Consider the following 14,319-nt stretch of genomic DNA (forward strand, 5'->3'; position numbering starts at 1 on the left):
TTTTGACGCAACACGCTTTCGGCGCAGAGCGCTGTTGAGGCTATGTGTCGTCTGCTATGGGCCGACTTCTTTTTCGCCCGAATAAAACTTTGCGCTCAAACGTCGAAAAAACTTCATTCTTTAGCTTTTTTAACCCACAGAGGAATAACACTATATCATTTTCCTGCCAGAGCCAGTGAAATAAAAGGAAAGAAGCGAAATTTGGATGTCGGTCCCATGCATTCCACCAGTCGAATGAATGAAAATGGAGGCCCTCCCCGCACAGCTGCGAGCAGTCGGGAGCAGGGTGTAAGATAGACAGGTGGGGAAACGGCCCGTAGAAGCCTAGCACAGCGCCGTGACCGGATTGTGTACTCGTCTGCTTGCGGGTACCACCGATTTGCGACAGATGGCGCTGCGGCGACAGGAAAAACATCGGAATCGGATTTGCATGTAAATTTATGGGAGAGCGCGCAAAATAAACCGAGAGCCCAAAAGTCCTCCAATAAAATTTCACGAGAAACCATCTCGGTCAGTTTAGCCGGTCGCCACCGGTCGCCCACCCGGAGTGAGAGTTCGCGGAGCTCCACATAGATGGCGCCACAGAAAAAGAGAAAACCGAGAGGGACACAATCCGGTCGCTCATTTGGCTCTCGTTTCCCCACCTGTCTATCTTACACCCTGGTCGGGAGCTCACGCGCCGCTCGCGCCTCTCACCCTGCGCTGGAGGCTGATTGGCTCACTTGGGAGGGGGGCGTTACGGCGGCGAGAACACAAACTGCCAAACTCTCCCGATACACGGCTCTGGACAAGAGCGCACACTGGTGCCATCCATCGGGTGGCCCTGAAACCCATTTTAGATATGCAACTAAACTGAAGGCTTATCTATCCAGTATATCAAATCTACTCACTATCTACGAGGAAGGGTTGCTTGTAGTATTGTCACAAGTATTTCAACTTTACGAAAGCCTCAACACTATTTGCCGATTCCATTGATGTGATTGCTGCGCCATCTGCACCAAAGTGCAGATGGCACAGCTATAGCTATATTTAATCGAAACGTAAGGAACTTGCGTCCCTATTGTGCCAAAAGTTCGCTCCAGTTTTCAATGCAGACACACAGTCCAGACGTTGCTGCATTACCGGATTGTTACATTAAGCTTCAGTGAATTTTCGGAACGTTCGGCTATTGCTTCAGATAACATACGATGCTGTTGAACTTCGCGTCGAACACGACTCGGTACTCGGACGGTCGCGGCATTCCTCATTGTTCGTGGTCTGTTCGGGCTGTTTAATTACCTCCATTGAGTGCGCTTCTCCCAGCACGCAGGAGTGCTGCAAAGAAGCTACGCCCACGGAGCGGAAATCGCGATTCTGCGTATGTCGCTTCGCCGCACCACAGCCTCGTGTTGGGGCAGAACACTCCTCCAAGGAGGAGTGTAAAGCACGTTCAGTATTTGAACAAAATAAAAAAAAAAAAAAAAAAAAAAGAAATGTAAAAAAATAACGTGTTTTCCGGGCTGTAGTCCGCAGCCGGTGTATAGTCCGCACGCCGTGCATATTCCGCACCTGGTGCTTAGTCGACACGAAAATCTTCTCATACACGGTTCACCTTGACAAATATCTGCTTTCTTAAGTCACAAAGAAGCTGGTATTATAAGTTACTAATCATTAACATACTCTTTCATTAACGAAATCCGCCACGTATTGTCATAATGAGCAATACTGAAAATCAAAACTCCTGTATTGTCCGCGGGCTATAGACCGGAGAATACAGTACTTAGTAAATGCTGATCTGAGAGCATACATATTGCAATAAAATTTTCAAAATAAAACTGGTTAGTTTACATGATAGACTACGACATCCTGACCAATTGCGTGTAGCCGTAGTTTTTTTTGTGTGTTTGCATAAGAACGTGTGTTTTGACAAAAACCCGGCGGTGTCTTTCGTTTGTCAGCGTCGGGAAGAGGGGGAGAAGCAAGTGGAGAGGGTGACGCGTGGGACGCTCCCATTCGCCCGAACCGCTGACGTCAGCACGCGTCAACCTCTCTCTCTCTCTCCGGTGCTGACATACTGACAGACACCACCGGGTTTTCGTCAAAACGAGCCCTTTCGTTTTCGCCAGTCACGTGCACAGTTGGCACGGAGCCAGCTAGTAGGACGCGCCGCGGCAAGGTGGAATGCGGGCGTGCTCAGTTGCCGCTCTGTCGTCGCCGGTTGTTCTTCGCTGTGTTTCCGTAGTAGCGGTGCGTGGACCGTTATCTGTGTGTAGTTAAAACGATGATTTTGGTTCCCTCCACAAGTGATATGGATGCGGTCCCTTTCACGAGTGGTATGAATGTGGTTCTTTCCACGAGTAGTATGGACCACCGCATCCAAGGACATCTACGGATTCTGACAGGCAGAGTACAGAAAAGGGGTGAAAAAAATGACAGGGAGATCCATTGGTGCATTCTTGGGGGATACGCTAGCATGGCCCTTGGGAAACGCCACACACGTCCTTCTTTGGGAAACGATAACACTGACCCCATAACGAGGCCAAAAAGAGGCAGCAAAAATAGAGGAAGGAAAAGAGAAAGCCAAAATAGAAAAGTGAAGGGGCAGCGTTAGCGATTCCCAAAGGGGGATGTGTGGCCCTTCCCAAGGGTCGTGAAGGAGGCTACGGGTCATGCTAACGCATTCTTCACGAATCCACCAATGGATCTTTCTGCCATTTTAGTTTGAAACTTAAAGGGATCTGCAGACTTCGCTATCGGGAAAGGCTCGATAATCACGCTTATTAGGTGTAGCTGAGCTGCGCTATATGTTTAATTTGTGTGATTAGTTGACACATCCATACGGCGGGTCTATAGCCGAATATCACATCTTAGAGTAACCAAAGCCTGTGCACTAGAATTTTGCCGTCAGCAGAGTGAGATCGAGCGACGACGCTGATTGGACACGAGTACGACGTCAGCGTTCGGCATGACCTCGTGTCCAATGAACGCGTCTAAAGACGCTCGGTACCAAGCTCGGGTCCAATTGATGAGTCAGCACCATGCGGCTGTGACGACGTTTCATAGGGGAAGGGGAGGATGTTCGCAGGCCCTGATTATTCTAGGTGGCGTTGGTCTAGCCGAGGCCTCAAGACCTGTCCAAGTTCAGAACGTCACCTCGTCGGATGCTGGCAGGCCCAATGGCGGGGACGCCTCCGACGGGCGGTGGGCCGGTCCTCAGTCCCCCGCCGATGTTGGAGTCGTAACGAGGGGAGATCTGCCTGACGATGCTGTCATCGCGCCTCAGGCTCATCGACCCTTCGTCGTCCGCCACGGGGCTCCGGGCTCGCTGGTTCGGCGACGAGACCTCGTAGCCCAGGGGACCCGGTCCGTAGTCGAAGCGGCCGCTGTCTCGGGCGTTGTAGGCGGACACGGGCCGCGGCTTGCGGTTGCCCGTACCGTTGCGGAGGTAGTGGCCCGGGCTGAGCGATTGCGGGGACACCGACCTGTGAGACCGCGGGCGCGAACATGGGACGTTGGAAGTGTCGTTCCCTACATGCACGGGTTTGAGTTCTAGGAACGTGAGATTCGGTGCCTGGGCGACTCTATACTTTGTTTCACGTTACGATGGACCGCAGCCTGAGCCATTCCAGCCAATCTAACGCTGCGATCGTAACACGTGACTACGTTCCCCGGTTGCCGTTGCGCCCTTCTCGAAAGTCACGGCATACTCACGCGTCATTAGATTGGTTTTGATGGCATTTTCGGACCGTTTGCTGCGGTTCGTGATAAGGCGAACAGAAATTACAATATTCCGGTGCGATGACTCCTAGCTTCCACCGTGCTTTTTATGTACACCATAGAACTTGTCATTCCCCAGTGACGATAAGTTCCGCCAGGGCACTCATTGGCCACGAACACGAATCCGAATATTTGTCGACGGATTGATTGTTGACGAGCGCATACGTCCGAGTGACGCAGTTCTCGTGTCCAATGCGTGAGATGGGCTCGGCTGACGTCAGGTTGGCGCCGGTGACGCGCATGGGGAACCGCGGATGTATCATAGTGAAAAGGCGGAGAGCTTTCGAAGGAAAGATGGTACAAAATAGTCCGCTATATTTTCAAATGTTCGTACCGAAAAGCTGGCTTTTGACTTTCTAGCCTCTTTCTTTTGGCCAACTAAACGATATGCGATTAGTAAAGTCCCAATTTAAAACCATTCATCCCAACCCAAAATTCGTTTCATGGCCGCGCGTCCTTGATCACAAGTGCTCGCTCACATCAATACCATTTGTGAAGCTGAACCTTTGGCCTGACAATGAACCCGACTGTACGTACACACGACCACGAATCGCTCCAGAAGCTTGTGGAGTTGCAAGACTTTGCGAGCATTATTGATTTCTGCAACACGTTCTAACATCAGTCTTCATTGACGAAATAACAAATATTGTAAATTCTAGAAGAAATGTAAGCGCTTAGGTCGCGAGACAACAATATAAAAATTTCCAACGGGCTTTGGTATGTTGTTCAAAACGCGAGTTTCTTTTTTCTCTTCACAAAACAAAAGAAACAATACTTTGCGCTCTGCATTGCTTTCGAAGTTACTTTGTCAGTAGGTTCTGCTTCGCATGCCTTTGTTCTTTTGTGTAGGTGTGTGTTTTGTTTGTTGTATGACAAACAATGTGTTTTTTTGTTGTTTTTTTTGGGGGGGGGGGGGCGTACGCTGTGGATGTTTCTCGTTTCTACTTTGAGGTTTTGCTCTGTATGACTTTGGTTTTGCAGGCACTCTGCTTGATTGTTTGTTATTTCCTTTTTGTAAAAGTCGAAGCCTGGAAGACTTGCATATTCTTAATTCTGGGCGCGCAAGGCCAACCTAAATATATCACTTGGCTCTCCCGCGCAGCTACCGGCTTGTTCCCTCCGGCTTCCCCTCTTTCCTCGCCACCACTAATATTTTTCTCGAACACTGCTTCTCTAAAAGAAGCCCTCAGTCCATCCCGTCTCTCCAGTTTTCCCTACAGGAAAACAAAAACCTCAAACTCAACTAAAAAAGAAATCGAGCGCGATTTTTTAAGTACAGCACAAAACAATGGAGATGTCTATTGTATAGCGCAAAATCGAACAGCACCGTGCGCACCAGCTTCATAGCCGTTGCTGCATTTTGTTGCCTTCTTTGGGTGAGGATGTATGATGCGTGTAATTGGGGAGAGATGTCTACGGGGAGAGACAAGCCCCCTTTTTTTTTTTTTTTTTTTAGCAATGCGTGCCCGCCGGTTGGAGTCCGGTTTTAACTGTCTTTGGGGTTCTGAAAAGACACTTTTCCCTTTGGATTGCCTTGGCTTTAGATCTATCCATCCTTTGCGAATACCAGCTGCCCTTCCGATATCCTTTTTTTTTTATAGTGCTAAATGTTTGTTGATAATTAAAAAAACTACTAATGTAGAATGTACTTTGTGACATTAGCAGAAATTACTCGGGAAATGCAGTTAAAGTAGGCTATTAATTACTGAAATAAAAAAATAATTGAAACTTCCTAAATTATTTTAAAAAAGTAGTGCAGTTGAATTACCTTACGTCTGGGTTTGCCAATGATAACCTACGCACTGACAGACAACCAGCGCCGTGACGTGGCGTTTTTGTCAGTGCGTGTTTGCATCCATCGTCTCGTACCGTCGTCTGTGATGTGTTATCTGTGTCCGCCATTGTGCAGGGGTTCCACATCTTCCAGAGGGCAGACTTTCGTAAGGAATTTATTGTTAAGCAGCAAAAAAACAAAACAAAACAAAAACGCAACACAGAAGTACCATAGGTAGGAGGTACTCTAGAACAGGAGTCATTTGAAAGGCATTACAACGGTAACTGAAGCTTTGGAAAGAGACCGAGCTTCTTCGGGGACCAGGTCTTCGAACACGTCTAGCTTTCGTTCCATAGTGTGGACTCTTCGACTGCCGTTCAGAGGATTCGGGAAGATTGAACTTCCAATTATACAAACGAAAGGAAGCTTCCAGTTTTCTTCGGGACATTTTTTTTTTTTTTTTATAACATAGTATAGAATTACAGAAGAGAAGCATAGATCCTTGTTTCGCAACATCTTATGGTGATTGAACTACAATTCCTCTGTTCGTCTAAAGCTTCAAAATGTTCCGTTGGGTTAGTTGGTTCATTACTGGATAGAAGCGCGGAAGGTCTGGGAAAAAGTGAAGAAGATAACGATAACACGGAGCGCTCCGTGTTGTCGTTACCTTCCCATTGCCCCTGTCCTTCGGCGCTTCTATCCTATCGTGTAAAGCTTTCACAGAAATGAAGGGCGTTAACCTTCTATATACACCACCCCCGGACGTCGCCACCACCATGACGGTTGATCACCGAACTGCAAGCAATATACCAGAATCACAATACACCGAACCGTAAACAATACTGAGTTTGAGACGTTGTCTGTCCCTTTTTCTTCCCACTTTACGAGTTTCCGTTTTTCGAACCACAGTCTAAGGTTTCAATCCTCATGTATAACTTACACCAGCTCGCGTGCACTTTAACCGTTTTTTCATTGATACTGAGCTAGTTGATGATTCATGCTTCTGAAAGATGCCAGCTAAACGTAGGAAGATACACGAAGAGAGAGAGAGAGAGAGAAAAAAAGAAGACAAGCACACTGCTGGACTAACAACCATTTGCTGAAGATCGTATTCCACACCCATTAGTTTCATATCTCGGAACTAATGGGTGTGGAAGAGGAAGAGGTTTATCTTCAGTAAATGGCTGCTAGTCCAGCATTTCCGAGCATCTTTCTGCAGAAGAGTCAAGCACCTCAGCGAATCCGAGGAGCTTACGCGAAGTGGAGACGAAACGAGGTTTGCCAGTTGATGGTTGGCCAGTTGCTTGGCAGCTTGCGTTGGGCTTCACCGCCCGCCCAGTTTGGCGAACGCTTCCCTGACTCCACCGCACGGCAGCCAAACGTACTATTTGCATGTCTTCCTTCCGCTTGCCACTGTTCGGAGTCCACAGGGACAGTGTAACTTATATCGGAGGCGGTGCCTAAACGATGCTTGCATTGCACGAGCGCATGCTTGGCAGGGACGCTGAAAGCCCGGAGCCCGCGCTTGTGGCTTCTGCTATGCTAACAAAGGGGTCATGAAACGATTTTTTCTATTTTTGCTTAATTGTACTCAGAATCACTTCCCAACGTCAATAAGTGAATAAACTTGCCTTAGTTTATCTTTCCAGGCAATGGCAGCCGCCAATACAATTCGATAAATAGGAGCATCGTTCATCCCCTCAACTCGGAGCGAGAGCAAGTGGCCACGTGACCTGGTGCCTATAGGAGGTATTCACTAGACGCCATATTTGTGGGTAATGTTTAGAGCGCATGCTCAGAACGAGCTCACATTGATAGCCTGCTAAGACCGGCAACCTTGATGGTGCTAAATGCACGCTCCAAAGGGACTGCGGAAGCTCGCCGTCAGCACGCGCTCAGCAGCAGCGCACACGGATATGGCCGCCAGTGAATACTCTCTCAAGTTTTGAACAGCGCTCCAGGCAAGCAAAATAGAATATTTGGCTCGCGTTTCGAACATGCGTCAATACGCGTCCCCACTGCAGTTTCTTATACTCTGTTTCATTTTAAGTGCCAGCGCAGCAAGAGCCACAATAGCGAGCTGCGAGCTTTCAGCGTCCATGCCAAGCACGCGCGCTCGTGCAGTGCGAGCATCGTTCAGGAGGACGTGCTTTTGCGAGTATCTTCGGCTTCTTTATCACGTAAAGTGAAACACGTGCTCGCGGAAGCTATGAAAGAGAGCAAAGATGAAAGGAATGTTTAATTGGACGCTGCGGCCGCGAGCTGCATAATTATTTTTTTAGGCGTTTTGTTACCCCGCATTTACAGATGCTAAAAGATGCTTGTATGGGAGTATTCACTGGCGGCCATAGCTGTGTGCGCGAATGCTGAGGGCGTGCTGACGGCGAGCTTGCACAGTTCTTTTGCAACGTCAACCCGCACCATCAAGAGTGCCGGTCTTAGAGCCTATTGATGTGAGCTCCTTCTGAGCATGCGCTCTAAGCAGCACCCACAAATATGGCGTCCAGTGAATACTCCCTATTCGAACGTGGCACGTGCAAAATCAAACGTTACAGCGCCACACGGATGGTGCAGCCAGCATAACATGGTCGCGTCTTGCGTAAGTCTTCCGGACACGCTCGCGCCCCCTGCCCCAGAGCAACGGGTCTATCCCATGCCGCCAACGTTAATGATATCCCCGCGCTGGGATTGGCAAAGGGGGAAACGTGTGCTGAGCTCCAGGCATTGTTAGGGTTCGGCTAGGGTGCCTTCATGTGCGCTATGCTTAGGGTGGAGACATCTGGCCATTTTGTCTCACACTTTTATTTTTATTTTTTGTTCACAGGCGCGTGAAAGAACGTGTCCCTGCACGCGCTCGTGGCGCTGACTGTACTACGGCGACATTTTGTTTTCGTCGATTTATTTTTATTTTACCCGTGAGCGCGTGCTGTCGGCATCGGGTACTACAAAGGGTGGCATCACCCTAAACAGAAGGACATTGAGGCACCCTAGGTTCGGCTATTCTCATCACGGCACTAGTTGGGCACGAGTCACTACCCGCATGGCCGCCGAAACATTAATTGTTACGAGCCGAAGTACAGTCCCCGCGCAGATTTCCAATCCATGAGCCACGTTCGACTGTCGTCAGGTGGGTGGTTTCGATCCCACAGTGATGTCATCAAGCTTTGTGAAGACGAGACTTTAAAAACATAGTCCCCTTTTATCCTCGCAATTTCACCACGACAAAGCTCCTGAATCGGTGGCGGTCTGTGCGAGTATACTTGGGCTAGGTTAGAACCAGTACGCTTCTGCAAAGCCATAAACATTTCAACCCGATATCGTCTCATCACCCCTTTAAAATAAAACCGAGTACAATTTGCTTTTCCATTGCTTACAGGTTTGCAATAGGTAAAGCGTGCCCTACACCTTTCGTTACAGTTTAGACAGTTCAGAAACGGAACAACAGCTTACCGTGGTCGCCTATATTCGTCCTGGCGGCTTGATCCTGGATCGGAGTCGTAACCCTGAAGAGACGCGCCGCGGGAGTTGTCCCTGCCAGCGTACTTTCCTGGCCGCGACTCGCTTCTCTCGAAATCTCGACCTGGAGGACTGTCTTGAGCACTCCTCGACCTGTTGTCGTACTCAAACTCCCTGGGCTCCGTCCTCGGTGCGCGTTGATGACTCTGCACGTTTTCCGGACGCCTCCTGTCCTGGTCGTGCTGAGCTGTTGTTCCCGGATAGTCCGGACGCCTGTTTCCGTACTGGACAGGCGGGCTCTGGCCCCTAGGGCTGTAGTCTTGCGGGGGCTCTCCGGTGCTTCTGGGACTCGAGTCTTGTCTGTTGACAACGGACGTCCTGGACAGCGGGAGAGGACGTCCGTACTCGTTTCGTGGTTCTTTGACTCCCGGCGTGTACTCCTGGTACTCTGGGCTTCTACGCTTCGCTTCGTACGCAATCTGAGCCGCGGTGTCATCGTTTGGGTACGCGGTTTCCCTTCTGGGCTGGTCTTTGCGAGGATACTCCTTGTGGACGGCTTCCCGGCTGTGGTTCTCTCGCCGTCTCTGGTCGTAGGGCTCTAGAGGCACTCGTTGGCGGTCTTGCAGCTCGTAATGCGACGCAGGGCGGAGGGCCAGTGTGCTGTCGCGACTCTGTCGTGTGTCTTGGCTTTGGTTTCGCCGATGCCCATCTTCTAAGTGTCGGCTTCGTGTGTCAGAAAGCTTGTCTTGGTCTCCACGAGACTGAGGCCTCGTGTTCATGTAGTTCCTGTCGTCCGTTACGTATCTAGGCGATCTGCAAACCAAGGAGGAAAACAAAACAAAAAATTGGTTTACAGTTAATGGTTGCATGTTTTATGCTTTGTTATCTTCTATATTCGTTCTGGCACGGCTGCTTTGCAAATTGGAGTTTCATGATCCCTTTAAACAGTGGATTAGATGAGCACCACACTGACACACGGTCAATATCCTGTGGAACGTCAGCGTTCCACAGGGCTCAAATTTGGGCTCTCTCCTTTTTCTAATTTTTATAAATGATATTGTTCCCGCTGTCAAGAGTACTAAGATTCTACTGTTCGCAGACGACATCAAGATTTATTTCTCGGTGCGTGGCTTAGACGATTGTTTATTACTAAAACAGGATGTGGACCGTGTGTCAGTGTGGTGCTCATCTAATCTATTGTTCCTTAACACACAAAAAACAGTTATTTCTTTGTCCAGAAGGCGCGACCCGATTGTTCTTCAATATACGCTACCGAATGCGACAATGACTCAGCGTGTGACCACCATGCGTGACTTTGGCGTTATCGTCGATAGCCGTCTTTCATTCAAATAACAAGTCACTTCAATGGTGGGTACTTCCCTACGTGTACTGGGGCTGATTTCACGTATGACGCGGGAGTTTTCGAGTTACAGATGTTTGGTTCATTTTGTTTTGTTCCTTGGTTCGACCAAGACTTCAATTCAGTTCCGCAGTGTGGAACTCCTTTTCTGTGAATCACTGCAACGAAATTGAAAGAGTCCAGGAGCGTCTGGTTCGAATTGCGTACGATACTTTAATCGTCGTTGTTATTATAGTTACGAATCACTACTTAAATATCTTAACTTACGAGAACTAAGTAAACGGCGTACCATTCGTGATTTGTCGTTTTTGCATAAGGTCATCTGTGGTAGAATTGAAAGTATTTCATTCTTATCATCTGTGAACTTTCAAGTACCTTTTCGTACTCGTAGATTTCTTTTGCAATTTTACCCAAATACACCATACCATGCCCCCCAATGTCTAGGATCCAGCACCTTTATAACGAGCTTTCTTTTCCTGATCTTGACATCTACGCGGATAAATATGGTTTGCGTTTCTAGGATTGTGTTTTCTTTTGATTTTAGCTCGTTGTGTTATCTGTAACGTCTTGATATATGTGTGTATTGCGTTTGTTAATTTTGTGGCTAGTGTTGATTAACCTGTGCCTCATCCTGTGCCTCAACAGACAGGTGCATCTTTAATGTGATGGTTATTTTGTTTACAGGGAAAGAAAATTATTATTTTCTTTCCCGTTCTTTGCTTTCTTTGTGCTAATTTTTTACTGACTGTGTTCTTGGACATTCCACCTCCGTTTCTTTTTTTTTTCTCGTTTTTTGGGCGGCGTCACACAAGCCACTGTTGGCTTTGTGACGTTGCCAGGAAGATGTAGAATCAACAATTCGAACGCAAAAAGGGCAGGGGGACTGACACCGACGCCGACAACATCGCATTTCAATGGTTTGTTTATGGGTGACGGCGAGCTTCTTGCCCACACCCCCATCGCGCATGCGCGGCGCCGGTGGCGTCTGCTATGGGCGCTCCGGTTTGTTTGTGGAGACAGCGCACTGGGAAATTAAGAGGAAAGTTTTTAGGCTATAGTGGAGTTACGGAAGAGCAGGTCTCAGTTAAGAAGAAAGTTAAGGCCACAGAAAGAGATCGGTGGCTACAGGGAATGCAGACAAAGACTGCTCTGAAAAGCTATAGATTAAACAAAACAGTTATTGCCAAAGAAAGCATTTATGACAATTCTAGGGGAAGCTCATTGTTGTTTGAGGCGAGGACGGGTGTTCTGCGAACCAGAGCATACAGATCGAAGTACCAGGAAATGGATACAGTGTGCACTGCTTGTGGAGAGGAGGACGAGACGGTTGAGCGCTTGATACTCTACCGTAAAGGGCTTCACCCTATGCCTACCGACGACAACATAGATTGAATAAAGTCATTGGGTTTTAGAGACAGCGAAGGGAGAGTGGATTTCAAGACTGTAGAGATTACCAAGCAAAGATTAAGTGAATGGTGGCAGAAAGCGAGAGAAAACTAGGTATTTTCTTATTAACTGATGGCAAGGGGGTTTTATAGCCTCACTTTCTTTGTAATGCGTAGTGTATATAGTTTTCAGATTTAAATATTCTAAGCTTAAAGGGTAAAACAAAATAGCTAGGTGGAGCAAGCTACCGCCCGATCCAAAGGGCTCAGCCGGGTTCATCCATCCATCCAAACATGAGTTGGTGTATACATGTTTGCAAGTGCGCTCTCAGCTCGCCTCCATCTTGCTCAGTTAAGGTGCCCTTGGAAGCGTCATAATCCGGTTACAAAGCCTCGCTAAGGCGTCATATTAGGATTATGACCTTGCCCAAATGCACCCCAACCGAACAAGACGGCTGCGCCCTGATGCCGTACTTGCAAACGTGCATAGTGGGTGAGAGGCGAGTTTCAGCGGAAACTCCTCCCACTCCTTTCCACTTTAGCAGAGCCAACGCCGGAGAGGAGGCGACCTGCTCTCCAGTGTTCGCTCTGTCAAAACGGAAATGTGCGGGAAAAGTTTCCCTTAACCTGTCACTGACTATAGGGGGCTTCTGAGCACTGGGGCACCTTATCGCAAATCTTTCTACTGTCGCTCTTGGTTGAAACATTCGATAGTCCCCTTTCGAAAGACCGTCCCCTGTTGGCAGCTGTGGAAACCTTTTGAACAATGGCGAACTGAAACCGCAACGTCAAGGCACACTTTGTGTGTTTGTTTGGATTAGAAGGCAAAACACAGCCACAGAAAAAGGTGACGTTGCAATTTCAACACTGTTCGATTGGCTCGTCGGCTCCTAGCATTGGCCGCGGCCCGACCTTCGCTATCTTATGGAATGACTTGCACTTTCCACGATGTCAGTTGTACACCCGCCGGCGATATGTAGGTGAACGCCGGACCGTCGACTGCTCTATGCTATGAGCGCCATGACGCAGCTGCTGCGGCGACTTGCTTTCTTATCGCGTGCTTCGCCAAGATTAAGCGCTTGGATCGAGCGCTGTTCTCACCTTTGCTGCTACTCCCCGCAGAAAGCGCGAGGATTCCGGAAGGGGCATTTCAGACGCTATCGGTAGGCAGTGTGATTTAGTAGTTTTTTGTTGTGATATGTGCTAAACCGGAATGCTGCGGAACAAATAAAAAAGTAACTTATACTTTCCGCTTTTTTAAAAACAACACAATATAGTTTCATTTGTGTGATGTGTCAGCAACCGCGTCGCACTTAACACGATGTTAGCCACGCCCACAAACAGATGCAGAAACCGAATCCCATTTCCACGCTTTCTGCGGGGAGTAGCAGCAGATCTGAAAAAAGCGCTCGATCCAAGCATTTAATCTCAGCGAAGCGCGCGATAAGAAAGCGAGCCGCCACGGCAGCCGCTTCATGGCGCTGATAGCACCGACCGGTCGACGATCCGGCGTTCACCTTCATATCGCCGGCGGGTGTACAGTGGTTCCGACATTCTAATAATCGGCACGTGACTTTCGGAAGGGGTATATAGTACTGAGTGATCAAGGAATTTACCGCCGAATTAAGAAACCTCACTCAAACTACACTCAAACTGAAGGGTCCCTCCACTTCCTCGAGGAAAGCGCGAGGGCCGGCGCTGGCCAATCGCGATGGCGGATCCGTCCTCGCGATTGGCCAGCGCCGGCCCTCGTGCCTTCCTCGAGGAAGTGAAGGGGCCCTTCAGTTTGAGTGTAGTTTGAGTGAGGTTTCTGAATTCGGCGGTAAGAACTCACGCCTGCCTTATTCCCAACCCCGAAGGTATATATGGTTCTGATAGCTGTTATCGCGCTTCGTATAGTCCGTGTCCATGTCAAATACACGTCCCGTCACGAGCGGAATAGTTAAAGACATGGACTGACACTGTTTCACCTTACGATAGACCGCAACGGAAGCTACAAGCCGTCCCAGCCAATCCGAAGTTGTGGATATGTCACGTGACTACTCGACCCGCGCGTCACCGCGCCCCTCCAAAAGTTTGTGACAGCCACACGCGGCATTGGATAGGACCTTATGAGGCGCAGTGTCCGCTCTGGGCCATCGCAAAGTAAAAAAAAATATTTTTTTATTAATATTTTTAGTGCTTAGCAATGCATTTCGGTGAAAAACTGTTCAGGGGCCCTAAGCTCGTCAAACACAAAGTTGGAGCCGAAAGTTCGCGGAGCGCTCCGATTGGATGCGGGCGTCAAAGGTCCGTCATTGTGTTGACGATTTTAGAGGCCCGGCAGTTTTATCTAAAACCAGCCCTCGCCTGCCACGAATGCGGACCTGCCACAAATGTGCCTGAAAGCGCTTCCAAAGATTTGCCGGCGTTCGCGGGAAATCTTTGGAGCGCTTTGAGTAGCGCGGACGATAAGCTCGCAAGTCGACAATTGTCTTTTCCGGGCGAAAGGCTCGAAAAGGAGGACCTTAGGACCGTGGTATCGCAGCGCGGGTGTACGTGGGATGCCTTATCGGCAGAGTCGCAGCAACCCTGTAAGTGTTCATTGA

At 48.8% G+C, this 14,319-nt stretch overlaps 1 protein-coding gene across 1 annotated transcript in view; it reads right to left on the reverse strand.

The window, feature by feature from the left end:
• Window positions 1-14,319, reverse strand: part of LOC115326839 — a 48,025-nt gene that overhangs the window by 1,584 nt on the left and 32,122 nt on the right. Inside the window, exons 8-9 of the mRNA XM_040211345.3 lie at window positions 8,981-9,799; window positions 3,133-3,461 (exon numbers count right to left, since the gene is read on the reverse strand). Of these exons, the coding sequence (XP_040067279.1) occupies window positions 3,133-3,461; window positions 8,981-9,799 (1,148 nt within the window). The remainder of the gene's footprint in view (window positions 1-3,132; window positions 3,462-8,980; window positions 9,800-14,319) is intronic.

Source organism: Ixodes scapularis, unplaced genomic scaffold (genome assembly GCF_016920785.2).
Source record: "Ixodes scapularis isolate PalLabHiFi unplaced genomic scaffold, ASM1692078v2 PGA_scaffold13__105_contigs__length_92229423, whole genome shotgun sequence".
NCBI classification, from domain to species: domain Eukaryota; kingdom Metazoa; phylum Arthropoda; class Arachnida; order Ixodida; family Ixodidae; genus Ixodes; species Ixodes scapularis.